We start from the raw sequence: 26,670 nt of genomic DNA, 5'->3' as shown, positions 1-26,670 counted from the left end.
GGTGTCCCCACTGTTGGGGAATTCCCAGGAGCAACCTGCCTAGGCGGAACACACCCCCACCCCACCCCTGGAGCCTGAAGAAGTCTACGTTTGTAGACTCTCCAAGCAAAAATCACAGTAGATGCAGCACACCAGACAATAAGGGGACAGTCCAAATTGAGCAGAGCAAACGGGGCCGGAAGGCTGAGCCCAGGAATTCACTGACTGCATATTTTAAAGAAGCTTGACTGACCTCTGTTTAGTCCTGGAAAGGAGTCTGCGGTGGATGCAGCAGCCAAAGTGGAGGTGTTTTATGTCTTCCTTTAGCCTGCCCACCGCGCACCTGAATCCCATGGTCCTCAAAAGGTGACGAAACATTCACAGAAGGAAGGGTCCTTAAGGTCTCTGGCCCTGTCACTTCATGTGAAAGAAAGACAATGCCTTCTTACCCTTTCCTACTCTCTTGTCTAAGAAAATGGAAGCCGGAAGAAGCCGGCCACCATTTCCCAAGGGGACTGGACGGACGCCCACCTCGCTAACCCGCACGCAGTGTGCACTGGAGAGCTTCCTGACGGACAGAGGTGCGGTGCATAAAGTAGGACCTGCGGCACCACTCACTCACTCACCCTGGCGTGTCCCCCTGGGGGGGGTCCGCAGACCGAGGGGCGGTTGGTGGGGGCAGCTCGTAGAGCAGGGGTCGGCCCTGCCCTTGCCTCGGGCCTCAGGCTGGGTGAGGGGCCAGAGCACACCCGCGCGCTGAGAGCCCTCACTGCCACTGGCTGGCGAGCTTGGCCTTCCTGAGCGCAGGCCTGGGGCACCTCGGGACCTGGCCCGAGTCCAGCCAGCAGCCCAGAGAGACGCAGCCCAAGAACCACTTGGAACCCTTTGGGCGATCTTAGGGCTGCTCCCGAGTGATTCCTCCCAACCAAGCTGGGCCAAAAAGCATTGCTGGCTCTTGGAAGATACCAAAACTGTCCAAGTGAGTCAGCTACCACAGAGAAAGCTCTCCTTTCGCAAGGTCTGGGGCGGGCGGGCTGCCGGTGGGATGGGCTCGCAAACTCATCTACACCAACTCCTGCAAAGCAGACTCAATACCGTTTCAGCCTGCGGGTTGGGGAGCTCTGGGAGCACGTCTGCTGACAGGGCTAAGCGGACCGCACGCTTAGAATCCACATGCGCCTGCGCATTTGCGCTGATTGTCCTTCTGTTCTCTCCGTATTTTAGCTTGGATCACTTTGTAACCCACAGCCTGTCTTGTGGAATAAATGATACGAGCAAATTAAAAAGGCACAGTGTGCACCGAGGGGACTCGTCGGGCAGTCGCTGTGATGGTCCAGGGCCACTCAGCTCCAGCCTGAGTCACCTGCAAGGAAAACCACTTCTTGCCGTCAGGGATTCAGTGATAGGGATGGGATCTCTTTAAAACCAAAACTGACAAATATTATCTGGCTTGTACTTCTGGGCAGGGAAGAAGTCATATTTTTCACAGCAAAAAAAAAAAAAAAAAAAAGGAAGAAGGAGGAGGAGAAGGGGACGTTTTCAATATCAAACGGTGGCCATCAAAGTTTTCACTGACATTTAATAAGTGACTTTTTATTTTCAAAATTAGAGTTCAATAGAGTGGTCCAGAAATCACTTTTATTATACTCAAGGGCCAGGATGCCTCTACCTCAGGAATCTCAGTTCTGGTGGAGAGAAGTGGTTCGGGAGGCATCTCAGGAGACACACCAGTCGGAGCAGAGTTCCCAAAGGCCAAGGTGGCCTGACGGTCACCTCGTGCTGCCAAGCACCGAGCAGCCAAAGCCTGGAAGCAGGGCGGGGGTAGGAAGCCACCAAGCAGCACCCTAGCACTCTAGGCTCTGCACCCCTGTGCTGTGTCCTGAGAGGAGGCTGCCTTCCCGCTACTTCCCCAGGGTAACAGGGCCCTAGTGTGGTCTGGTCTCTCACCCGCCTAGGGATCAGCGGAGGACTTCCATTGAAAATAATGGAAATTCACATTGGTGCACTTTTGATCCTTAAAAGGCAAGTCTCTTTTGATCCTTGAAGATATTCTCTCAAGCCAGGACGGGTGGGGTGGGGAGGAGAGATGTTTAAAAAGGAGGATGATCCATTTCATCGAGCCAAGAGGCTGGGCTCGTTGGGAAGTCAGGATAGCCTACACTGCTTCCTGTGGAGATGTCAGAGGTGGGTCCCCCAGCCATGGCTCTCAGCGTCTGGCTCACTCCCTGCCCTGCATGCCCAATGATGCCCAAATTACTGTCCACCGTGTAATCCAGCCCATTGAGCAAAGGAGCGTGGGATGGCAGGGACGATATGGAGGAGGGAGACTGGGGGATTCCATAGGGGCTCCCATCCCTCAAGTCCTGATAGGATTGTCCTGTCCCGTCCATGGAGAAGCTCCCATTCATTAACTGTCCGCCTGAAACGTCCCCCACGTTGCCATAAATCCTATTGGTGTGGCCAAGTTCTGAGAGAATTTGATCCTCTGTGGACAAAAGAACGGAGATTTATTGTCAGCGGCCAGGACTCCAGTGGTCCCTGTTCTTCACAACCTAGGAATACACATGACCGAGAAAGACGCCCAAGGATGGCAGACGCCTCACTGCCATGCATGAGTCAGACGCCAACACTCAACCTGGCAGCCAGAGACTGACCCGAATCGAGGGGAAACACAGAAGAAACACCTGCAGAGCCTGAAGGCAGATCCCAGAAGGCTGGACAAATGTCTGCTGAGTTTGTTGGTCCCATGTGGCTCACGGACTAAGATGGCTACACTAAAGAATATGAATGCCTGAGGTTTGTGGGTCATACATTATCAGCCTCACAAACGGAAACTACGTGCTGACAAGATTTAATCTGAAAGCTTTCAGGCTGAGAAAAGTGCTTGGTTTCCGTTGGTTGGGAAAGAAGCAGGCCCATGTGGTAAGGGTAGCTGAGGGCCACTCTTAGGCATGTATACAAAATCCTTCTGGTCTACCTGGAAAAGCGGTTCAATGTCGAAGGACTCAGTTTCTCTATCAAATAAGCTCTTCGCTGGGGACAAAGTATTGACTTGATTAAGGCAAATGGCCCTTCTTGTTTCTTGAAGAATTTCATTAAGGGTTTCTAATGCATCCTGTGCTACCCAGAAGAATTCATCTCTCCAACAGAGGCGAGTGGTTTTAGTCTTAAGAAATAAAGAGTTCTGTAATTACCCAGAGAGACCCATGACGTGTCAACCTGGGGTCCCACCTGCACCCAACAGAAAAGAGCTACAAAGCAAGATGTAATGATCCTGCATGTTCCAGATGTTGATTTTGGCAGCTCAGATCAGATTAAATGGCTTTCCTAACTCCACCAACAGGACTGGAAGGTGAGCATAGGCTCTTGAACCCTTCCCAGGCCCCACAGGACAGATCTCCCAAGTGAGCGACAGTCCTCTGAGGGCATCGTGCTCTGGCTGGCAGCAGGTTCCATCCTCTGCCCCACGAACTTCCTTCTCTATTCCCACCCTGGGCCTGTGCATCAGCTCCCATCAAGCCTCCCCAGACTAGACTTCAACACCCATTCCTTCTGACAACCTGCCCTAAGCCTGCCCCCCACCACTCCACCCTGAAAATGAAAAGGGGGAAGGAGATCTCATGCTCTTTAAAGGAGGCAGAACGATGAAGGCTCAGCTCCACTGGAAAATGGCCATTATTTGGCCTTTCGCCGACACCTGTCATTCCATACGACCCTCTGTGGGCGGGGGGGGGGGGGGGGCACACCCCCTGTGGGGACAGTCATGACTTCCAAGCGTAAAACTGTGCTGAATTTCACCCAAACACATCCACAGTCAGTTGTGTTCATCGAACCCCACAACAACACTGAGATGGGCGAGGATGTAGTTATTCCCCATTTACAGATGTGGAAACTGAGGCTCAAGAAAAGTAAATCGATCTGAGAGAGCCCCAACCAGCAACCAGATTTCTGAGGCCCCCCCCCCCCACCCCCTACTCTTTCTATCCACCCATAACAGAGGACCTTCCATAGCTGAGGACTCAGTAACTGAGAATAGTTATGGCTATTTGCAGACAACCTCGGGATCCCAAACATGCAGTGGTTCGCCATTTTGCTGGTGCACAGATTCGAATGTAGCGCATGCTGCAAAGCTTCTGTGGATGAAGTGAGCAGTAGGGGAGGGGATTTCAGAAGTGAGGCCTGTCCCCATCCTGCATGCACTCACAGTATTGCTTTCCCAGGGCAAAGGGCCTCCTGAGCACGACCACCCCACCACCAGGAGAGGAGGAAGTGGTTACTCCAGGGGATCCCGGGAGGGAGGCCAGGGCCCCTGCAAAGGAGGGGAATGCAGGAGAGGGGCCGAGGGCAGGGGCCGAGACACACAGCTGTCTGTTCCCAGCTGCATGGGCCGGTGAGAGAGCCCCAGTCAGCAGGAAAGGAGGGGAGGCCTCGGGGCCCACGGGCCTGGGGAACCCAGCTTCCACATTGCAGCAGCAGAACTCTCTTGTTTCCTACTCTTTGTCCCGTCTCAAAGGGCCACTGCCACCCCCCACCCTTCACTGCAAGTCGCCGGGAAGAGCCTGGCTTCGGGAGGCGGTTGTCAAGGCCTCAAGAAAGATCCCCCCTGCGTGTCAAGAATTACTGTTTCCCAGGGGCCTTTCCTAAGGCCTCGGCCTCGCCCCTCCAGCCCTGCTCACCTCGGAAGCTCAGCTCACTGTCACTAACCCCACAGTCCTCTGCAGAGCTCTCCTTCTCCTGCTTGCCGCCGCCCCGGCTCCGCTTGACGCTCTTATAGAACTGCCCCCAGCGATGCCGCCCCGCGTCCTTCTTCAGGCGCTTCTCCTTGGCCCTTCGGTTCTGAAACCAGACCTGCCACACAAGCAGAAGGGACGCACTCAGCGGGTGTCCACCGCAAACCCAAGGCCCCCGGGGTCCCCAGGACAGGTAGCTGGAAACAGGCCCTGACGCGTCGGTCGAGCTCAGGGCCGGGAGCACGATGGGCCCCCTCTGCCTCCGTCTCTGCCTCCGTCTCCGCTTCCACAAGCTTCCCCGGGTCCCGCCCGGAGCCCAGCTCCCCCCGGCGCTCCCTGAGCCTCCATCCTGTAGAGCGAGAGGGCACGGAGCCGCACCCCAGCCCAGGCCACCCCGACGGCGGAGGAGGCCCGGGGCCCGGGGCCTCACCTGCACGACCCTCATGTCCAGGCCGGTCTCCGAGGAGAGCTGCTCCCTCACGTGCCGGGCAGGCTTGGGGGAGTTCTTGTAGGCGTTCTTTAACGTCTCCAGCTGCTTCGCTGTGATGGTGGTTCTGGGCCGCTTGGCTCCGGCCTCGGAGTCATCTGCAGTGAAGACCCCTCCTTACTGGGGTCTGCCTGCCCAAAGCCGCTGGGGCGCATGCCCTGCCTCCTCTCCTCATTGCCCACCGTGGGCAGAGCCGTGGGAAGGAATGGGAACCACCCCCACGGAGCCCACTCCTCACCCCAGGCCTTCCCGAGTGACGGAAAAGCGAGGACAACGGTCCCTCCCTCAGCTCCCCGCCCGTCCCCGTCCCCTGCCAGCCCAGCTACACGGGCTCCCACCAGACTGAAGGTGCACAGTTCCACGTGCCTCCCGGAAACGGCGAACACTCTGGCCCGACAGCCTTTGAACCAGCAGCTGGGCTGTGAAGGCCAACGAGCCCAGGGGGAAGGACGTGTGTGCTGGGCTGCCCCCGACACCTCTGCCCCTCCTCCCCTCGGGAGCCTCCCGTTTCCCAGGTCCCTTGCGGTGGCCTTGCTGAGCTCAGCAGGGGTAACCAGCACGTTCACTAGCCATCTAAGCAGTGTCCACAGATTACGGGTCAGAACCCACTAGTGGGTTGTCCTGTCAATTGAGTGGATCAAAAACTTTGGGGGGGAATATGATGTGTGGGATGGGATGGGATAGATGAGGGCAAGTATGGTTTCACAGGACTTGCTTAAGTGTTCACGATATGAATACATGTGTGCTGAGTTGAAAATGAGTTTCTCACTCAGGGTCATAGTCAAAATTTTTTGAAAACCACTGGTCTGAAGAGTGTTCAGGACAACACACTGACCGATCCACAGTCTTCAGTGGATTCTGAGCAGATAAGCTTGGCGTTCCGGTAGTCAGAGGCTGGTTTGTTCAGTCTGGTACAGAGGTGCCTGGGCGCATGCGGGAGCACACAGCCAAGAGCGGACGGTGCCTCTCCTCTCCTGGCACTAGACGCTAGACCTCTGCCCGTTCTCCGCAGGGCACCCCCGAGTCCACACACCGCCACGGCGTCCCTGGCTCTCTGGGCCTTCTGTGTTCCTTTCCCTGGGTCCTCTAAAATGTCCCTGCTACATTCCTACCTTCCTTTCCTTTCAAGAAAACCCTCTCTTAGGATCAATAATGGCCAACATTTGCTAAGCACCTACGATGTGCCTGGTGTGATCTAAGAACTTGATGTGCAAACAATCCTCACAACAATTCTGAAAAGTGTTTCTTGCCGCTGGAAGACCTGGGTTCAACTTTCTTGCTGAGTGAGGGAGTGACGTGGGCAAGTCCCCTCCCCACTCTGAAGCCCGGGGCACCAGCGCCTGCCCTGAGTCGGGTGGCACGCCGGCCCGAGTCTGCACGGCAGTCATGCACACGGCGGAGGGAGGATGAAGTCCCCAGTCCTCTCTCCTTGGGCTGTTTTCTGCTCTGGCGGAGACGGAGGAAAACCTCCAAAGTTCTTTAATTCTGTCATAAGTAATCCATCCCTTCTGCCCCTATTTATAGAGACAACAGCAGGACAGCATTTGATGCCAATATGAAATAGTGCACTTTTAAAACATCTCTACAGTCTTTAGATCTAAAATTTGAAATAATGAAACCAGCAAAATAATGTAATTCATCAAGAATTGTCTAATTTTTAAATAGGCCGGCCTAGTGATTTAGCAACTGTTTTCACCGTGGCCACTGGGATCTACCCGTCATCCTGGGTTGGTGGCCCATGGGTTCAGAACTGCCGTCTACGTGCACAGGACTTTCTTCTTGCGATTATGGGGACTATCATGCTGTTATTTTAACATTCACTGTTATTATAATTTAAAATCTTTTTTATATCCTATAACAATGTCATCCAAGTATTCATTAAGTAGTGGTGGCAGTGCTCGTGCTGAAAAATGTACCCAAAAATCAATAACTTTGGTACGGAAGTTAAATGTGATAAAACGCTCTGAAGAAGGCCAAGCAAGACCATGATATCCTAGGCTGTTAATTTAGGAGAGAGCATTCTGCAAGGTATTAGAGATAGTGCTGAGAAAATAAAAAGTAGCATTAAGGCAAAGATACACTTCACCAGTTATGGATTTATGTGCTTCCAGAATACATCCCCCCCTCCTACTCTTTACATTAATTCCTATGGGAAAATTAGTCTTAAAATATGTTGGTTTTGAATTATGCAGGGTCTCCTAGCACTTGTCCCTGGCATAAAATGCAACCTCATTATATTGAAAATGCCAATATCCAGGCAGATGTAACAAATGAACAAAATCATTCACACGAAGATACAAATAGCTGATATTAGGTCCTTTGTGTAGCACAAGGGGAGGGAACTGTAAGCCTGAAAGGGGGTTTGGATCAGCAAAGAGGAATTAAAACATAAAAAGAACCAAATGTCCCAAAGCAGACCAAGTCCCCTGCTGCACTCAGGGTCACCCAGATTTCGCAGGATGGAGTGGCCTCTGCACGGACAGCCAGAGGCAGTAGCAAGGCATCAGGAATACTGTGTAACCTTCGGTTACTTGAAAACCTAAAGCAGATCTCACCCCCCTGTTGACATTCCTCTTCCTCGTGGCTCTCACCCTCATTCAGCATCCCATTCCACAGGCGCCATCCTATGAAAACCTCAGGAAACAGCTCTGTGTGGCAGGTGCTATTACCCGCCCCCCACATACACAGCTGAGAAGCCAAGGCTCAACCAAGGGGGCCCCCAAGTTAGTGACTGAGCAGAGATGTCCACGAGCCTCTGATGCCAAATCCAGTGTCCTCCAGAGGTCTGGTGTGGCACAAACAATCCTTGATAAAAGTGTTGGCTTCACTGTCATTCTTGCCTCCCCAGCTAGGCTCCCCCTCCTCGTGAACCATCCCCAGCAGAGGTGGATGCCAGGCCATGAATGCTCAGGGTCTAAACAAGGCCTCTGATGAGGAGAAGCAGCCGGTGGCCTGGAGGGAGGTCACGCATTCCTGGTATCTCTGGGGAAGGGCTTCAGAGTTCCAAAGGCAGCTTGGGATCTCTGAGTCCATCTGCTTTGATGGTTTATCCCCGACAAGATGCCCTAATCTTCTCGGACATCATAATTGACTCCAAAGCAGCAACATCGGGGTTTTTTTAAGGAACCCGAATAGATGAATACATTAAGGCAAAGAGCCCAGGAATAGGCTTGCTGAGGCCCGGGAAAGACGAGAAAGGGGACTTGAAGGCCAGTCCATCCCGAAAGGCCAGCACTGTGGGGGTTCTGGGAGAAGAGAGTGGAAGCCTCTGACTCAGGCGCCCAGGAAAGATCTAGAAGGAGATGCATGAAATTGTTGTTGCTTTTTTTTCCCATCAAGCCCAGAGCTGTTGAGAGCTGCTTTTTGCAGTAACACCCTGAGTTGATAAACATTCTAGTCAAAGGCAAATGACCTTGATGTTTTGTGAGTTTGTGCAGCTGAGATTCCCAGGTGGAATTTGGCCAAGTGCCAAATCTGGAGCCAGGGTGAAGGGCGCAGCGCCTGGGGGCACAGCTGTGAGTGAGGAGCAGAGGTGGCGCTCCAGGGAAGGGAGAGGGAGCTTGGCCTTCCTGGGGGCTCGAGGCCCTGGAAAGGCCCTGGGCTGCTCGGGAACATGGCACTGGAGGGGAGAGCAGCTAACCCTGCGGCCTGACAGCAGCGTCAGCCTTGCAGAGGTCTCCACCGCTGACCCTGGACAATAGGCCGGGGGGCTGGGGTAGGGCAGGGTGGGCGGGAAGTCCTGTGGCTGACTGGAGTCTCTCGGAGCGTGAAGACTGGTTCCTGCATCAGGGACTCTGGGAGGCGCAAGGGGTCCTCACCTCATAAAGAAGGGGGAGGCCCTGCCCTCGACAAGCCCGTAGTCTGACGGGGAAACAGAACGCAGTTAGCTAAGTATGAGCCGACGGAGGCCACGCTCCTGCTGTCCCCGACAGAAGCCTTTGAGGTGTGGGGGCACCAAGGTACGTGTGCACCCCAGTACACAAGGCTGGTGAGCAACCCCAGGGTCCACGGTGGGCAGAGCCCCCTCCCAGCCCCTTCCCAGGTGAGGCGCCACCGGTGGGAAGAGCATAAGGTCCCGGCTATTGTTCAGCCTCCGACCAGCGCTGGGGCCGGGCCTGCTCACCACCCGACGCCCGACTGAGGCTGCAGCGAAGCCAGCCCGGGCTCAGGGATGGGGGGTGACGTGAACTGTCCCACAGGCGTCTGGGGACGCTTCTCAGAGCAGGCAGGGTGTGAGCAGGGCTCCGAGGGAAGGGCTCTGAGGAAGGGCTCGGCCCAGACAGAGGTCCGCAGCAGGCGGCTGAGGGCCGGCTCGGCTTACCGTTCTGCTTGGCCGTCTCGTAGTCCTCCTTGCACACCAGCCGCCCGTCCTCCATGAGGTAGAACTCGTCCCCCGTGGCCAGCTGCCGGTTGCAGATGATGCAGGCGAAGCAGTGCAGGTGGTAGACGAAGTCCTGCGCCTTACGCACCACCTGGGTCGGGGGGATGCCCTGCTGGCAGGCCGTGCATTTTGTGCCGAAGCGTCTGTCAGGGCAGCACGAAGGGGTTAGAGCATAGTGGGGGGGGCTGGCTGTCCCCCCACGTCGCATCATATCAGCCCCTCTCCCACCCCACCACTCCGGGCTGTCCATGGGCATCGATGCCTGCGGCCCCCCGCCCCCGGTCTCCGGCTAGCCGCCCCGCTTTGTGCCCCGGGCTCTTGAACCGCCAAATGAAGAGGCTGGAGCAGAGCGAGTCTCCAGTGCCTCTTCTGAGGCTGACACGCCAGGGCTCCCACCTGCCCGATCAGTATGCCCTGAGGCCCCTCTGAGCAGGCGGCTTCAGCCTCCGCACCCTGGTCTTCAGCTTTCCGGTGAGGCCTCGAGGACCAGCCCCACCGGGCAACTGCGTGTGTTCATGCGCATCCAGCGAACGCTTCTTCACGTGCTCCCACGAGAGGAGCCAGGAGACCCCACATGCCAGTGTCCACAGTGCAGTTCTGGAGAAACCTGGCTTTGGCAACAAGAGCAGGGCTCTCCCAAAGGCTTCTCTCTCCCGCCTCTCCCCTTCGTCCGGCACACCCCAAAGCCCTCCAGGCCAGCCTCCATCCCCTTCCCATGCACAGCCCCTGAGGTGTGCTGGTCTGAGGTGAGCCCAGGAATCTGCATTTTCACACCCCAGCACCGTTCCGGGCAAGGAGTCTGCAGACCTCAGATGCAGACCAAAGATGCTGCTTTGGCCCTCTCCCTGGTCTGCATCTTTCTGGACCAGCACTGAGGCAGAAGGAAGGTGCCTGCCACCACCCTGGGCCCAGGGTGGGAAGTGGGGAGAAGGAGACCCACTGAAAATAGAGTCTAATGGGGTCATTGAAGCCCCTTCCCCATGCCGTCCATAGACACAGAGCCACACGGATGGTCGTAGAGGTCAGAGGGGAATTAGGGGCCAGTGTAGACAGGGGTGATGAAGGGGGTGCTCCACGGCAGGTGAGCCTTGCCTGCTTCCGAAGGGAGGCGGGAGGGGTTGGAGAGGCAGGGGCAGAGTTTAAAACAGCAATCAACCTAATTATTCATGACATTTCACACAGCAGAACTTTATCTTCTTCAGGATGAAAGACTTCGCCTAATGGATCTGGGGAAGGTTTGATTTTAATGGTCCTTTTAACTAATGCTTATAGGCAGCCTGATTTCCCCTGAAAGGACAGTACATATTTCATCCACATTAATACCAAATAAATTAATTATGGTCATGGCTATCATGATGAATCCCAGATTAATGCAGAATGATGGGTCTCTTATGCAGTAATGATACCTGCTGGGGGGCACCAGGGGCCTGGAGCAGGCACGGCCAGCTGCTGTTTCGGAAGCTCCCCGCCCAGCCACACGGTGTCGCAGAGAGAGGAGTTGGGGGGGCTCTAAGTCTAGAAGTGTGGCCCAGGGGACTGCTCTTCTGAGACGAGGTCTAAGAAGTGTGTTGGGGTGGGAGGGGCTGGGGCTCTGGCTCGGAAGGACCGCAGACCTGGTGTGGCGAGGAGGGTGGGGGGCGCAGAAGCAGGCCTCCAGAGCAGGTGTTCTCCAGCCCACGGCTCAGGATGGACTCTGCAAACTACCCCCGAGTCATTCAGAAGTGTGCGTCATCAGATTTTCCAAAGGGGTACGGGACCCAGAAATGGAGAGTTAACATTTGTTGAATGAATAAATCAGCTAATAAAGAACCACGCTTTATAGAGGATGTACGTGGAGATGGCTAAATCTGAGGATGGAGAACAGAGTATACTGTCTGTTCTAGAAAGTTCTACACCTCCCAGAACGCAGGTGAAACCGGGCTTCTTCCACAGCTGCTGTCCAACCAGGTCACCCATGTTAAAGAGGAAGGCAGGCAGGCACCCAGTTCTATCCTCTGTGAGTGGGTGCGTGTGTGTGTTTGAGGGACAAAGAGAAAGGAAGCCTGTGTGTATATGTGTTACTAGAGTGTGTTTTCAAAATGCCTGCAGTTTGTAGATCCTCTCCAGGCCAGTTCACAAAGCAGGTGTTAAAAACAAAACCATGCCTTCAGCATGCTCCCTGCAAACCCTCTTCCATAAAACACCAAAAGTCCAATGTCCACATCCTTTGCTGCAGATGCTGGAGCCAAAACAGCTCCAGAGAAGAATGAGGGTTTTCCAAAAAGAAGTCTGATCTCGTCGAGGGGAAGAGGGCTGAGGGGAGGCTCCGGAGCAGAGTGAGCACCCCAACCCCAGGGAAAGGACCACTTTTCTCTCCCCACAAAGAAGCAGACCATGGCTTTCAGTAACCAGAAACCCAGTTGACACCAGAGCCCCAGACACATGAAAGATAATGGGGGTATAAATTTAATCTACATACCAACAGTGATTCATGTGTAAGGGGGGCAAGTGCACAAGAAAAATGAAAAATAAATGGACTTTCCCACCAGCATTTTTTAGCAATTGAAGCAATTTTCCTCATTGTGGGATTTATACTGATAGTAAGTGCAAGTTGCTCCTTACTACCTTTCTCCCCTGGAGCACAGCCAGCGGGACTCTCGATGAGGGGGCTGTGCTTACCCCCTTGACCCACAGGGCTCCCCCAGCTCGGCCCCGCCCCGAGGGGCACCCCTGCGACCCACTGGTCAGAGCCAGCGGCCCCGGAATAAGGCGCCCCTGTTGGGGATGTGCACCCTATGAAGACACTGTCCCAGGGCTTCCAGAACTTAGACCAGCCCAAGTCACAGAGGAGACGGCCGCGCCTGGACGGCTAGATGGCTCGTTCTGTGACAGGCAGTAACGAGACGGCCATAGTTCAAATTCCCTGGTCCAACACAAGGTCAAACGGTGAACTTGGCCTCTGCACAGAGAGGCAATGTCCCAGCAACCTGACCATATCTGAAGGATGCTGGAGTGGGGCAGAGCTGGACACCAGCCAAGGAAGAGCCTCTGAGGGATTTTCCAGGTAGCACCCCTTCTTCCTATCCCCGGGCACCTACTGTGTGCAGGGCCCAGCTCTCTTGGTGCCACTAAACTGCCTTGCTCGCCATCAGGACAGTCCCTCTGGCCAGCCCAGCCTGGCCAGGCCTCCAGGGACAGCCGGTCTCCCCAGGGAAGGCAGCTGGAGCTGATCCAAATGACAAAGAAAATGCAAGGAAGGACTTGCTAATGGCCCTCGGCACTTTCTTCCACAGACCAGCATCAATGGAGATTCTCTTATCTCTGCCCTGCCTGTAGTAGGCAAGCACCGATGGGCCACTGAGTGAGGGAAGGAGAGAATGCAGGAAGTGCTCCTTAAAACCTGGGTCTCAACAGTCACGGAGGGACCAGCGCAAAACAGAATCCCGCCACTCCCATCCAAAGCTTTTCCGAGAAACGAGTGGAACCTGGGTTGCTGCAAGGCCACAGCTGAGGAAAACACGAAACTTTGCATCCCATTTGGTGCCATCCTCATGCTCATTCCCCGGAGGTCACGTGCATGCCCAGCATAGAGGCGGATATTAGGATTCCACCCCCAGATGAGAAGCTGAGGCTCAGACTGGTGTGGGGGTGGGTGCAGCTCACGAAGGCAACAAGTGAGAGAGACGGGCCTTGAGCTCAGGCTTCTGACCACTCAGCGGGCACATGGCGGGTGTCACCGCAAACGTCCCCTGGGAAGCCGGTCTTGGTGCCCCTACCCCGAGAAGGGAACCCGGGCAGAGGGGTCCTGTCCCCCGCAAGCATCCCCAGCTGCTCTGAGCCACAGAGCATGAGGCTCCCAGCATCACAATGCAGGGGCTGCCCTCGGAGCCTTCACCCCGGGGGGTGTCCCCCCAACACACTGACTGACGCTGATCAGCACCTTCCCCGCTCTGTCCCCCAGGGCGGGCATGACGGGCCTGGGCCGCCGGCTGGGGAAATGCACCACACATCACAGCCGACAGCCAGGGGCTGCCCCTGACCCTGGGAAGGGGTCCAGGCCTGTGTCCTCGGTCTCACCCTTGGCTCCAGGGCTCAGCCTGAGTTCCCATCTGCCCATTTATCTGTCCACCCCTGCTGCTCTTGACAAGCCTGGTGGGACCACTCTGCAGACTGGGGACAAACTTGAGGGTGTCTGGGTCCTGCAGAAAGAGGACAACAGGCAGGCCCTGCAGTCACCACACCTTCTAGAAACAGATGCACGCAAATCCCGTACCACAGATGTTCTGTCACATCCTGATTTTAAGTTCTGTCCTATGATCCCAGGTTCCACATTCGGGGCACTGAAATACTACTAATGGAAGCAGTTCCCAGTTACCAAGCACCTACCGTGTGTCCCTGTGTGTACATTCTTGTGCTTGATCCACAGACCACAGCCGGCTCCCCACTTGTGGTGGGCATGGCCAGCCCAGCTCCTCCCCCTCACCCCTGGTGAATTCAGCTCCTGTCCTTCCTGCCATAACACTTGCTGACTTCACTATGCGCACAACAGTCCTTCCTGCCCCTGCTCCCTCTATTCTTTGACCTCTTCCTCTGACGGGTCAGGGCCTCTACCCTTCCCCAGCCCCTCACTTCCATGGTCCCCTAGACCTTGCAGTTACTGCACGGCTCCCGGGGCACTTCCGGGTGCAACCCTGTCTGGCCACCACCTCCACCTCCCGTCCGTCCAGCTCGCTCCCTGTAGCGCCGACTCCCACAGCTCTGCCCAGACAAGACCCCCTAATCCTTTCACTGCCCTCAGGTCCTCACTCCCCTCCCGGCCTGGCTTCCTCCTCACCCAGCAAGGTCCCAGTGGTCCATCTCACTGATCCTTCCCCTGCACCCTCACCTCCCCGCCCTGCCCTCCACCCTCTGCTGCCTCCACCAGCACCTGACTTACCACCTCCCCCACTGGGCTCAGTTTAAATTTGTGATCCGTGACTCAGGAGGGCCTAAGGAGCACAGTACGCCTCCCTGGTCCATTCACGCTCCCGTGCTCCCAGACACCTCCTCCCTCCAGCCCCGCATCTGCAGGCCCAGCCCGCGGCTTCCTACTTGCCAGAGAAGACCTGCCATGTGCCCACACTATCCTGTCCAGCTACCGGTCCGCCCTGCCTTCCCTCCGCTTCCTACCGCAGGGCTATCTGTGCTCCCATTTGAGGCCGACCGCCCACCCAGGCACAGAGTCCATGTCTTCTTGCCCCGTAAGATCAGTCCTCCAGCAACTGTTCCTTTCACCCCCACATGATTAATTTTCCCTCTTGACTCGATCGTCCCCAGCAGCATACGAGCATACTCTTGTTTCTGCCACATCAAAAAAACCCTCTCTTGACCCCACATCTCCCTCCATCTACCACCCACTTCTCTACTCCCTTTAGAGGAAAACTGAAAAGAAGGGTCTACACGCAGCGTCTCTAACACCCCTATTCCCACTCTTCTCTTGAATCCACTCTGATGGTTAATGTTATGCGTCAACTTGACCGGGCCACAGGATGCCCAGATACTTGGTCAAACATTATTCTGAATGTGTCTGTGAGGGTGTTTTTGGATGAGATTAACATATGAATCAGTAGGTTGAGGAAAGCACACTGCTCTCCCCATTGTGGGTGGGCCTCATCCAATCAGTTGAAGGCTTGAATAGACCAGAAAGACTGACTCTCCCAAGAGTAAGAGGAAAGTCCTCCTGCCTGACTTCTTTGAGCTGCCACATTGCCCTTTTCTTGCCTTTAGACTTGAACTGAAACATCAGCTCTTCTTAGCTCTCTAGCCTGCTGGCTTTTGGACTGGAATTTACATTATCAGCTTTCCTGGGCCTTCAGCTTGCTGACTGCAGATCTCGGGGCTTCTCAGCCTCCAAAATCACAGGAGCCAATCCTTATAATAAATCTCTTTGTATTACACACATACCCCATTGGTTCTGTTTCTCTGGAGAACCCTGACAAATACACACTCCAAATCAGGGTGCCACCCACTAATCAACCCAAACTATCCTCACCAAGGTCACCCATGACCCCAGCATTGCTGACCCAGTGGTCAGGTCTCTTCTTCCCTGACCTTCCGGTGGCATTGGCCCTCTCCCTCCTCCTTAGAACACGGCGCTCACTGGACTCACACAGCTCTCCTGGTCCTGCCCCTCCCCTCTGGCAGCCTCTCGCCCAGACCTCTCGCCTAACTCCAGACTGGTCTATCCCACTCCCTCCTCAGCCTCTCCACTTGGATGTCCACAACCAAACTCCCCATCCTCCCCCAGGCCTGCCCCCCATCAGAGAATGGGGATTTCATCCTTCTAGGGACTAAGGCTGAAAGCCTTGGACACCTGCACCCAGTCTGTCAGCACACCCTGTTGGTACTACCCAAATTCTGACCATCGGCACCGCTGCCTCCCTAGTTCAGGCCACCGTCACGCCCCGCCCACAACTCACGGCACTCCTGGCTTCAGCACTTCCCCCACACAGCAGCCACAGTGCTCCCACCTCACTCTCCTGCTCGACACCTTCCAGGCTCCCCCTGGCTCAGGGTAAAAGCCCAAGTCCCTTTACTGGTCCACAAGACCCTCCAAGACGATCTAGCCTCATCTCCTACCACTCTGCCCACTCACTCGCTCAGCCACCCTCGCTCCTCGACTTGGAATGCTCTCTCGCCAGATACCTGCATGGCTCATGTCTGCATTTTCTGCAGGTCGCCCCTCACACGTCGCCTTCTCCAGGGTCATTCCTTGACTAGCCCTGCCCCTCCGATCCAGCACTTCCTGCCATGTCTCCAACGGATGCACCGCATAGTTCTTGTATCCTGTATCTCTCCATCTCCAGAAGGCAAGCTCCATGCCATCAGGCCCTGTATCTGTTTTGTTCACCCCTGAGTCTAGCACCCACAGTCCCCCATTTGTAGATGAGGAAACAAGTTCAGAGATGGTAGATAATGTACCAGAGACCACACAGCCATGAACGGCGAAGCCGGGATTGGAACCCAATGCTCTTCCTTATGTGGCCATCGGGAGGCAGTCGGGGAGGGGCTAGCCCAAGCCCCTGCCAACCTCTGGGGGGGTAGGGGGGCTGCCACAGCACAGTGCCCTGTCCCGAGGAAACAAAATACTGCATAACTTAATTTTATGCTTTAATTGCTTGGTGGTGATTTACGGCAAGCTGTATATTTTTTTCCTAGCTGACACTTCCCTCCATGTATTTCTTTTATCTATCACCACACTTGACAGGTAAGTTGCTGATATTTACTGTTACTGTATGTACCAATATTTCCAACATATATCACCAGCCCAGCCATGTCACGGGCACATAAAGTTCTGCCCAAGAATGGTCAGCCTTCTCCAGACATAGACAGGGACCATATTTGGAGAAGTCCTGACACCAGAAAGTGTCAGAGCCTTGGGGTGTGGAGACACAGCCCCCCACAACACACACTTACACGGACACCTCCCAGACCCACTGGAATGGCCCCACGGTGCTCTGCCTTTTATTGGGGGGGGGGGTGGCTAACAATGCTTTTCTTCTTAATGAACATTCAACATTATTCTGAGATGAATGCTACTGGAAAAGCTTTAGAATCAGTGACCTAGTCCAATCCCCTCATTTAACACAGAACAAAACTGAGGCCCAGGGAGGGGTAGTGACTTGTCCAAGATCACACAGCTCGGTTAGTGGTAGAAAAGGGGCGAGAGCCTGACTCCCCCTTTCCCTCAGCCACGTTTCCCCTCCTTCCCTGCTGGGGGTAGATTTGCTTCCCAAGAGGCAGTGGGACATTGGATCCAGATCCGACCCTCCTCTATAAGAGTCCAGCCCACCTCCCTTAATCTGGGCACACATGCATCGGGCACATAGTCTGCAGGCAATTTCCTGTGAGCTGTGTCATGTAAACCACACAACGGCCCTCACAGGTAGATAGGCCATTCCCTTTGCCCAGATGGGGACACTCCAGCCACCTAATCCGCTGACTCCGGGCTAATCCCTCTCTGCCCAGGTGTTCGCTCACCTGTCACCAAAGTACCTGGTGCACAAGAGCCACCCAGGGTATCTGCTTAAAAGCAGAAGAGCCGCCCCCGACTCCTGATTCCAGGCCCGGAGTCCACACATCCAGCAAGGCCCCCGGAAGGTTCTCGTGCAACAGACGTTCTCAGCACTCCTGTGGCCTCCACAGCTTGCTCGCTGATTCTGGAGTCCAAGACCTCAGTGGTGGTGTGGCAGGAGTTGTGACAGGCAGGGGCAGGGACATTCAGGGACAGAGGTCCTATAGCCAACGCCCCCCACCGGACTGCCACCGCGCTCCCGGCCCAGGGCCCAATGCTGGGCAGGCGGGAATGCCAGGGGCAGATGCCCAGGAGCCAGACAGCGGCTCGCACAGGCCCTCGCGGGTGACAGGGCCAGAGAACCAGCAGGAAGGGACCGCGGCTGGCCAGGGCTGGGCAGGGCGTTTCCAGGGGCCCGCCAGGGAGAAGCTTGCTGCAGCCCAGAGGGGTGGTGACGGGCCGAGAGAGAGCACGGGCAATGGGGATAGAAGGAGAGGGCGTTTGGGAGCTGGGAGCCGTGACGAAACGCCTGGGATGGAGGTGAAGGAGAGGGAAGGTGGCTGCGCCCCAGCAATGAAAAGATGGAGAGCTACCGCTGCTGGCTAGTGCGTTCTCCCGGGGTGAAGAGGCAGTGTCACACGTCCCTCCCCGACGGCACCCACGTCCCTCTTTGCTTGGGGACCCGCTTCCATGGCCCAGATGCCATCCGACTCCCAGGCTGATTTGCCACCATCTGGCTCCAAACAGATTCCCCAAGGCCAGAAAGTCTCTGGGATGCAGGTCCCACAGATGTCAGGAGGCCTCCGCCCCAGGCTGGGCTCCGGGCAGGGGGGGCCAGCCCAGCTGAAGCGGGGCCTGGGGGGGCGGCGGGCGGGCGGACAGATAATCCGCGGACTCATCACGGCCTGATCTACAGCCTCGGGTCCCCGGGGAAGCTGCTCAGCTAAGTAATTGCTTCTGCCTTGATTACAGGCCCTCGCAAATGACGGCGGGCCTGGTCCCACCAGTGTGTTTGACTCTTACAAATGTCCACATGCACAGACACTATCTGGACCGTCTGATCGTTACCTTAAAAGGTTTAATTTGCTTAGCGAGGGAATTAGACTATAAACTATTCAGAAATTATGGAAAGTCACACGTCAAAGAGACCCTCCCCCTGTGGGTTCCCTAAGCACATTTTGCTAGAGAAAGAATGTGTGCGTGTGTGCGCACGTGTGTGCGTGTGTGTGCGCACACACGCGCATCCACATGCAGGTAACGGGGGAGCTAGCAGGTGTGTAGTTTCCAGAGATAGCACGGACTTGACAAGAACCTGGCCCCAAACTGGACCAGCAACTAGCCCCCAGAACTGAGGTGGCCTCTCCCTGGGGCGACAGAGTACAAGCTGGCTAGAGGCAGCCACGTAAGTACAGGCTGGTCCCCCCGCCCCGCACCCTGCTCTGGGAAGGGAAGGCTGTGGCCACACAGGGAGGGATGGCATCCTGTGGGGAGAACTCCTGGGGCCCCCCCACCACCCCCACAGCGACAGGCGGACGGGTGTTCCAGTCCCCTGACCTGACATTGCCACCGGACACGGGCCACGCCTCCCACCCCCTCAGGAGCCCTGCCTCATCTGCAGCTTTTTGTAGCCTCCGCCTGCAGGAACCTCCTTCTCTCTTTCTCTCTGCCCTACATACACCCACTATCATGACCTTAATAAAAATAGCCCCCTAATAATGATGACAACCACTTCCTTCATCTGATTCAATCCTCAGTAACCCAGAAAAGTAGAGAGGTTTATTTCCAGCCCTCTTTAGAGGCAGGAAACTGAGGCTCAGGGGTCAAATGTCCCCAGGTCACACAGAGTCTGGATTCAGCCCCAGAGCCTGCTCCCCCTGGGAAGTCCGCCTCACAGGAAGGCTGAGCATGGGCCTCCGCCCATATTACCTGATCTCCTGTGGGCATCTGCCCGGCTGACGGACGGAGGCCCCGGTCACCAGAGCGATGATGGGGCCAAGGTCACTAGTGGAGACCAGGCTGGAGCCAGCGAAACCACCCTGCACCCTGGCCAAACGCAGAGCGTGCTGGAGCTGAAACAGGCTGTTCTGAACTGCGGGGATAAATCAGCATCTCCCGGGCTCCCAAGGACGCTGCTTACCTGCCCTTGGCTGACAGCCTCGCTCACTGCTTGGAGATTGACTGGCTGGGGGAGGGGCACCGTGAGGAATGGAACCGCCTGCCAGGCCTGGCGGGGGCGCAGCCCACACAGATCCCCACTGACAAGAAGGTTGAAGCAGCCTTCTATCCCACTAGGTCCCCAGCAGTGACCATCGCTGCCCCCCATCGTGTAGATGAAGGCCTCAGGGCCAGGGAGACACCCCCAGAGACGCAGGAAGTTTAGCCAGGAACCCCCTGGCATGGCAGTCACTCTCAGAACACCTCCGGCTCTCCCCTCCAGCCCCCCTGTGGCAGGCGAGCACACAGCCCTGGTGAGGCAAGCCTGGAATGTTCATTTGAGCCCACAGCCCTGGTGAGGCAAGCCTGGAATGTTCTAGAATGCCGTGCTTTACCTAAAGGCTGCTCTCTCTTTGACCCTGTCAGCTGTGTTTGTTTTCAGATTGTAATCATTGCTGCTTTGTTTCCAAATCTTCATGCAAATCCCCGTGGCATCTTTAGCCCCAGCACACTGAAGTGTGCCCTCCCAGCTCTGCCAGACTACCCTCCCCTGCTGACGTTAAATGTCATCTCAACAGGAAGGTCTCAGAGCTGGGGGCTGGGAGCGGGGAGGTGGGAGGCCAGGAGAAGTCAGTACAGGCCTAGCCCCGAGGGAGAGCCCTGACAGCCTGGCCCTCCAGGGCTGTAGGTCAAGTGGCCACATGTCAGGGCCAGAAACCCAGAGACACTGATCAAGCAGCCAGCATCGAGCTGGACATGGTTTACTCGCTATTTCCTTCCCGTTTCGCAACAACTCTGCGGGTTACAATGAGCGCCTTGGAACAGATAAGGCAGTGACGTTCAGAAAGACCTGGTCACTTGTTTGCTGACAAACAGCTAGTTTGAGACAGGACAGAAATTCAACCGAGCACCGTCTGGGTTCACCAAACCACGCTGTTCATAAAATAGCTCCCCTTTGTGAGATGTCCCTGTGTCCAGGTCTGCTAGAGCAGGCGCCATCAACATTCTCGCTTTTTCTGAAGAGGACACTGGCGTTCAGAGATGTTAAGGAACTTGCCAAAGGGCGCCCAGCTGATGCTGACAGAGCCAGCACTTGAACCAGTTCCTGGAGCAGAGAACCTGTGCTGTTCACTGGGCTCCAGAGTAAGGGAGCTGCCAGGCTCCTCCCGGGACCCGGTCAGCGGTGAGGAGGGGGACCCAGAAGCTCTACTCCCAAACTCCTGCCCTCCCCAGGCCCTGGTATCTTGGCAAGGAGATGGGGGGCCCGAGACTTGCAGGACACACAGTCCAGAAAGGTCCTGGTTAGCAAATGCAACACAAGGAGTTGTTGGCCCCTCAGCTTGTGATTCAATTGTAACTGCCTTGGAACCACGGTGTTAGTCAACTCACGGCCTCTTCTCTCAGTCTCAGAATTTCATTTCCTCTGGAGGAAGGCAGCCAAAGACCCAAGAGGCAAAACCAACGAACAACAGCAAAAATCAGCCAAGGTTACTGGGCAAGATAGAATTCACCAGCTCCAAGAGAAAAACGCAACAACCACAGAGTACAAGCTTCCAACAATACTTCTTTCTTTGTCCGCGCACACATCAACATCGCCCTCTGCTGTCAGCCACTAGGATTACTGCATCTTGTGGGCTGAAGGCTGGTGGAAGGCTGACCTCCCCCCACCTCCAGCAGGGCACCCTTTACATTACAGTCTGGATTCAAAACACTTCACACAGAATAAAGGATACCCCTTACAGTTGTGCAAAGCAGTGGCCCTGCCCTTGTTATGGGCAAAGAGATTTAAAATACTGATCCTGAAACGTAACACCAGAGAGGGGATCAGTGAGGTCCATGCTCCTCACGTAGCAGAAAAGGTCAGGGATTTTTCTTTTTCTTCAAGGAGCAAAGAGAAGAGAGTCTCCCTGGCTCTGACCAGGCCTCTTCCAAATCCCACAGCTGAAAGCCTTCTGAGGTCTGATGGGGGAATTCAAGTGCACGGCACTTGCCTCCCCTCCTGCAGCCCCGTGTGGGACAAGAGAGGGACTTGGGGCTCCGGGACTGCTCTGCCCCTGCAGCCCTGCCTTGTGCTCTCTCTGCTCACGTGTCCCCCGCTGTGCCATCTGAGAGCAGGTGCCTGGTGACATTTATTGAACAGTCATGAGGAGCAGACCACCGGCTCTGCGGCCAAGTTACAGCCTGAGCCCCACGTGGGCAGCAGTTCCCAGACCCCTGGGGGTGGAAGGTGAAGCCAATCTGACCCTGGAGGACTGACTCCCTCTGTGTGCTCCCCTAGGACTGTGACAGGCTCGACCAAACAGCCACAGTCCCAAAGAGCTCTATGGGGTCTCACTGCCTGGGGAGCCAAGTGACCTCCCTGGGGGCTTCAGAGCGGCCCAATCTTCAGGTCTGAGCAACCCTCCAGAAACAGCCAGCAGAATCACCTCAGCTTTAAATTTCTCTTCACGCAGCCCCTCATCACAGAGAAAGGACCGGATTCAGCACTGACTCTGTGGCCGGCTCCCCTACTTCGCAAAAGTTTCCAACCCTGAGGGGTGGTCATTTTATGAAGCAGAGACAAGGAGAGTGACTGTGACTAAATCATGGGCCTGGGGCGCCTGGGTGGCTCCGTTGGTTGGGGGTCCGACTCTTGACTTCAGCTCAGGCCATGGTCTCTATGTTGTAGAATTGAGCCCCCCCACGCACACACGGGGCTCTGTGGTCAGTGGGGAGTCTGCTGGAGATTCTATCTCCCCCTCTCTTTCTGCCCCTCCCCCCTTGCACTCTACCTCTAAAATAAATAAATACATCTTTAAATAAATAAATAAGTCACGGGCCCATGCATTTCCCAGGCAGCCTGGGCGTCCACGACTCACAGAACAGCATGAGGGACAGAAGGAACTGGTCACCAAACACGCTGTAAATTCACTATGGGATCTACTCTTCATTGTATCAAACCCAGGGACAGCCTGTGGGCAAGGCCAGGGGCACATGCTATGCCAGGGACAGAAAAATGGAAAAATGCATGCCTAATAAACCTTTCCTCGAGCCAGCAAGGAAGATCAAACAGGTGCAGGAGGAGTGAGCAAAAACAAGGCAACTCACGCTGAGTCCCGGGAGAGAGAAGGGGCAGGGTGCCCACCCACGGAAGAGCTGGACTCACAGCCATGGAAGGATGGGGAGACCTCGAGAGGACAGACATCATCCCTGCAGGACAAACTAGCCTGGGTCAGAGCCTGCCTAGGAAAGGGGGCAACTGGCTAAGGGGCGTCGGGTACCCAAGAAAGTGCTGAGGTAAGACTAGAAGGGAGCCGGGGTACAGGGAGGAAGGCTCTGACGGCACAATGCATCTGGCATATTCTGTAGGCAGAGGGTGCCCTGCTGAAGGAGCTGGGGGTCAGGGTCAGCTGTGAGGTTGGATGCTGGTCTGGTGGGGAGGCATGTGGGCTAGAGGAGGAGGGAGATTTAGTCATGAGGTTACTGCCGAGCAGTGCTCCGGAAGGATCCAAATGAGGGCCGTGGCTCGGGGAGGCTACAGAGGCAGGAGGTCAGGGCACTGGCCTGAGGGACTAATTGTCATTGTTACTTCTGGTCTTGGGCTGATGGCTCAGAGGCCTGTGCTAATCCTTCCCTAGCCTGCACCCTGGGCCCCTTCTGGGTCTAAAGGGACCCCTTTACTCACTACTTCTCCCAAACCCAGACCTACACTTGAGCTGCCACCTCCTCCCTTTCCCAAACCCGGAGCCAGCTAGTCAAGGTCCAAACCCCAGGGAGGAGCTCAAAGGATCTTCTCTGGTGACAGTGTCCTGTGACGTGATCCTAATGGGTTTGCCCGCACCCCAGCCAGTGGTCTGAGCCAGGGACATCTCAGCACCTACCCGGTTCCCAGCTGGGCAAGAAGGCCACGGCCCTGGAGCTCACTGAGGCTTCCCAACGGTATGGAGACAAACGGGAAGAGGATGGCGCACAGACCCTGGAATGCCGCTGACCCAACCCCAAGGCCAGGCCCGCCCACCTGTGTCCTCTTTCTCCTCCTCACACACACACACACACACACACACACACACACACACACGTGTGCACGTGCACATGGTCACACACACACACAGGGAGAGAGTGGTGCATTTTTGGCCAAAGTGTGATGGTGACCATGAGTGTTGCCTTCTCAACACAAGCCATGGAGGAGAGGAGGCCCCAGTAGAAACCAAATTCATCTTTAATGTGCTTTTCAACTCATACTGGATGAAAGAAATTTGAGAATCCTCAGAAACTCAAATCCTTATTCCCTGAAGTTAAACCTTGGGAGGATTAGGGAGAAACATGCTCTGTCTCCAGGACTGGCATTTCTTCCCACCTCCCCTCCCTTTGTGCAGAACACACAACCTCTGAAGGATGCATACCACCTCTCTGAGGCTTGTTCATCTGTGCCAAATGTTTGCAGGCTTTGATGAGCCTCCCCAGCAGTCCGGTCCCCTCAGCGCAGCCCACGGGCCACCCCCACGGGGCTTGGTGTCACTGCCGGACACTCCCCCCTCCCGTACTTGGCATCGCTGCTGCCAGTTGGTCCATCCAAGTGAGCTAAGGCCCCAGCCTAAGTGCCTCGGGTAACAGGTTCCGGGAGAAAAGTCCCAGACTAAATGCCACAGAAAATAAATTCTAGGAAGTCCCCTCACCGTGACGAACAGGATTGTTGCTGATGGATCCAACCTCAGAATGAATTGAGGACAGTCTTCAAAGCTAACACTCAGGGGTCAGGCACTGTCCTAAGGACTTTAGGCATACTGATTCACTCAAAGCTCATAACAACGTTATGAGGTAGGAACCATTATTACTGGGCCCACTTTATAGATAAGCAACCTTAGGCCGACAGAAGTAACCTGCCCGAGAGCACACATCTAATAAGTGCTTCAAACCCCATTAGGGTCTGGGCTCTTCACCATCCCATGAAACTGCTTCTTCATCATGCTTTCACTAACAGGGCCTGGCTTGACCAGGAGCAACTCTCTGAAGCCTCTGGGGCCCCATAGCAGCCACGGAGACTCCTCTAGATTCGGGGTATGAACCTCCAAGCACCCGCTGTGAAAGTGGCAGCAACGAGACAGCCAAGTGCCCTGAGGCAGGATTTGTGGGACGCCTTGGTCAGCCCCCCCCTCCCTGCAGAAATGGGACTCTCGCCTTCTGCCACCAGCTGACCGCTCTCCCTACTGCCAGGGGAGAGGCAGAGACAGACCAGGGCGCGGGGAGGGAGGCGGCCCCCGGGGTTGGAACTTACTTGAAGAAGTCTTCCTTGCAGTAGACGCTCCCGGCCCTGGAGAAGCACCTGTCGGCTAGCTGCATCTGGCAGTCTGCACACTTGAGGCAAGAGCTGTGCCAGTGTCTGTCCAGGACCTTCAGGATGAACTTGTCCAGGATGTGCTGGTTGCAGCCGGCGCACTGAGGGATCTCTGTGGGGAGCAGAGAGAAAGGCAGGGTGAGCCTTCCACACAGCACCGCTCACCGGGCTGGACCCTGTGTGGACGCCTTCCCATTCTTCATGACTCCTTCCCCACGGGAGGAAAAGGACATCACCCAAACCCTTCGGCTGCCACATAGAATGGTGTGGGCTATACATCGCACGGAGGTCGCCGGTCCAGGCGGCCGGTGGGAACCGAAATCCAATCCACCCTGTGTTTCTCATTAGGAGGCGGGATTCTCAAGGGGCAGGAACGGTGTTCCTTTCGCAGCTTTGGATCCTGACTGCCTGGCACTGCGCCTGGCACACACGAGTAGCTCCACCGATGTTTCCCACTGAACAAATACTTGATCACATCTTCTCTAAGAAGTTCCACTTTGAAACAGTTCACCAGTTTCTCCAGTGCACTCCAAAATACCAACACAAGTAGGAAAACCAAATCTCTCAGGAATCATCCGTGTTTCTTGATTCATATCATATGTGTTGGTGTGATACCATTTAAAAGTGTTAACATAAGGGAATTAGCCTCAAAGCACTTGGGGGGGGGCGGTGTGAACACATCTAAATCTATGTAGAAAGAAAGCTCCAGTACTAAGTCATTCGTATCTCAGAACTGTAGATAGGCTACTGCGACCCTCACTAGGTGACATCACTAGTGACAGACAGACACGTGTCAGTGTTGGGCCTACTAAACCCCAAACCCAGCCTGTTCCCGTTATGGCCTCGGCAGCTACCAACAGCCTGAAAGTCAGACCCACTAGATGCCTTGCTCTTTGACCCCATTCTCAGACCAAAATGCCCCATGAAAGCTACCAGGAGCCACACTGAGGCAGATCCGCATGGCTCTGGATACCTGCTACCTGTCCTTGTGCATATGGCATTTTTTCCTATCTCAAAAGTTCTCCAGGGCGCCTGGGTGGCTCAGTGGGTTGGGCGTCTGTCTGCCTTCAGCTCAGGTCATGATCCTGGGGTCCCCGAATAGAGCCCACATCAGGCTCCCCTCTCAGCGGGGAGTCTGCTTCTCCCTCTGCCCCTCCCCCTGCTTGTGCTCTCTCTCTCTCACACTCTCTCTCTCAAATAAAATCTTTAAAAAAATCTTTTTCCTCCTTGACAAAGAAAATGTTCACCCAATTAGTTACCGAGTTACTTACCAAACAGTTCCGATGTGCCCAGCAAAGTACTAAGCACACAACAGCAACAGGATTTCCATCAGATAATGGGGGGTGAGTAAGACACAGGGTAAGACCATGGATTCTAGAGCCAGGCTGCCTGGGTTTGAATGCTGGCTCTGCTTTTTAACCTTCAACAAATTACTTCGCCTCTCTCTGCTCCTGTTAAAAGGGGGGGGGGGGGTGATGACAATAGTACCTAGTAGGATTGTTGTGAAGAGTAATTGAATCAATACGGGTAGGAGTGGGCCAGTATACAGTAGGTGCTCAATAAAGGCGAGTAATTGAATCAATACGGGTAGGA

The 26,670-nt window shown here is 55.4% G+C and overlaps 1 protein-coding gene across 1 annotated transcript in view; it reads right to left on the bottom strand.

Moving 5' to 3' along the window:
- Window positions 1–1,802: 1,802 nt before the first annotated feature.
- LHX4 (LIM homeobox 4) overlaps window positions 1,803–26,670 on the bottom strand; it is a 40,042-nt gene continuing 15,174 nt past the window's right edge. The window contains exons 2-6 of the mRNA XM_021682562.1: window positions 25,018–25,189; window positions 9,518–9,720; window positions 5,140–5,294; window positions 4,656–4,827; window positions 1,803–2,464 (exon numbers count right to left, since the gene is read on the bottom strand). Of these exons, the coding sequence (XP_021538237.1) occupies window positions 2,070–2,464; window positions 4,656–4,827; window positions 5,140–5,294; window positions 9,518–9,720; window positions 25,018–25,189 (1,097 nt within the window). The 3' untranslated portion in view covers window positions 1,803–2,069. The remainder of the gene's footprint in view (window positions 2,465–4,655; window positions 4,828–5,139; window positions 5,295–9,517; window positions 9,721–25,017; window positions 25,190–26,670) is intronic.

This window comes from Neomonachus schauinslandi, chromosome 6 (assembly GCF_002201575.2).
Source record: "Neomonachus schauinslandi chromosome 6, ASM220157v2, whole genome shotgun sequence".
Lineage (NCBI taxonomy): Eukaryota > Metazoa > Chordata > Mammalia > Carnivora > Phocidae > Neomonachus > Neomonachus schauinslandi.
The sequence above is the reverse complement of the archived record's forward strand: the minus strand, read 5'-3'. Positions and strand labels throughout refer to the sequence as shown.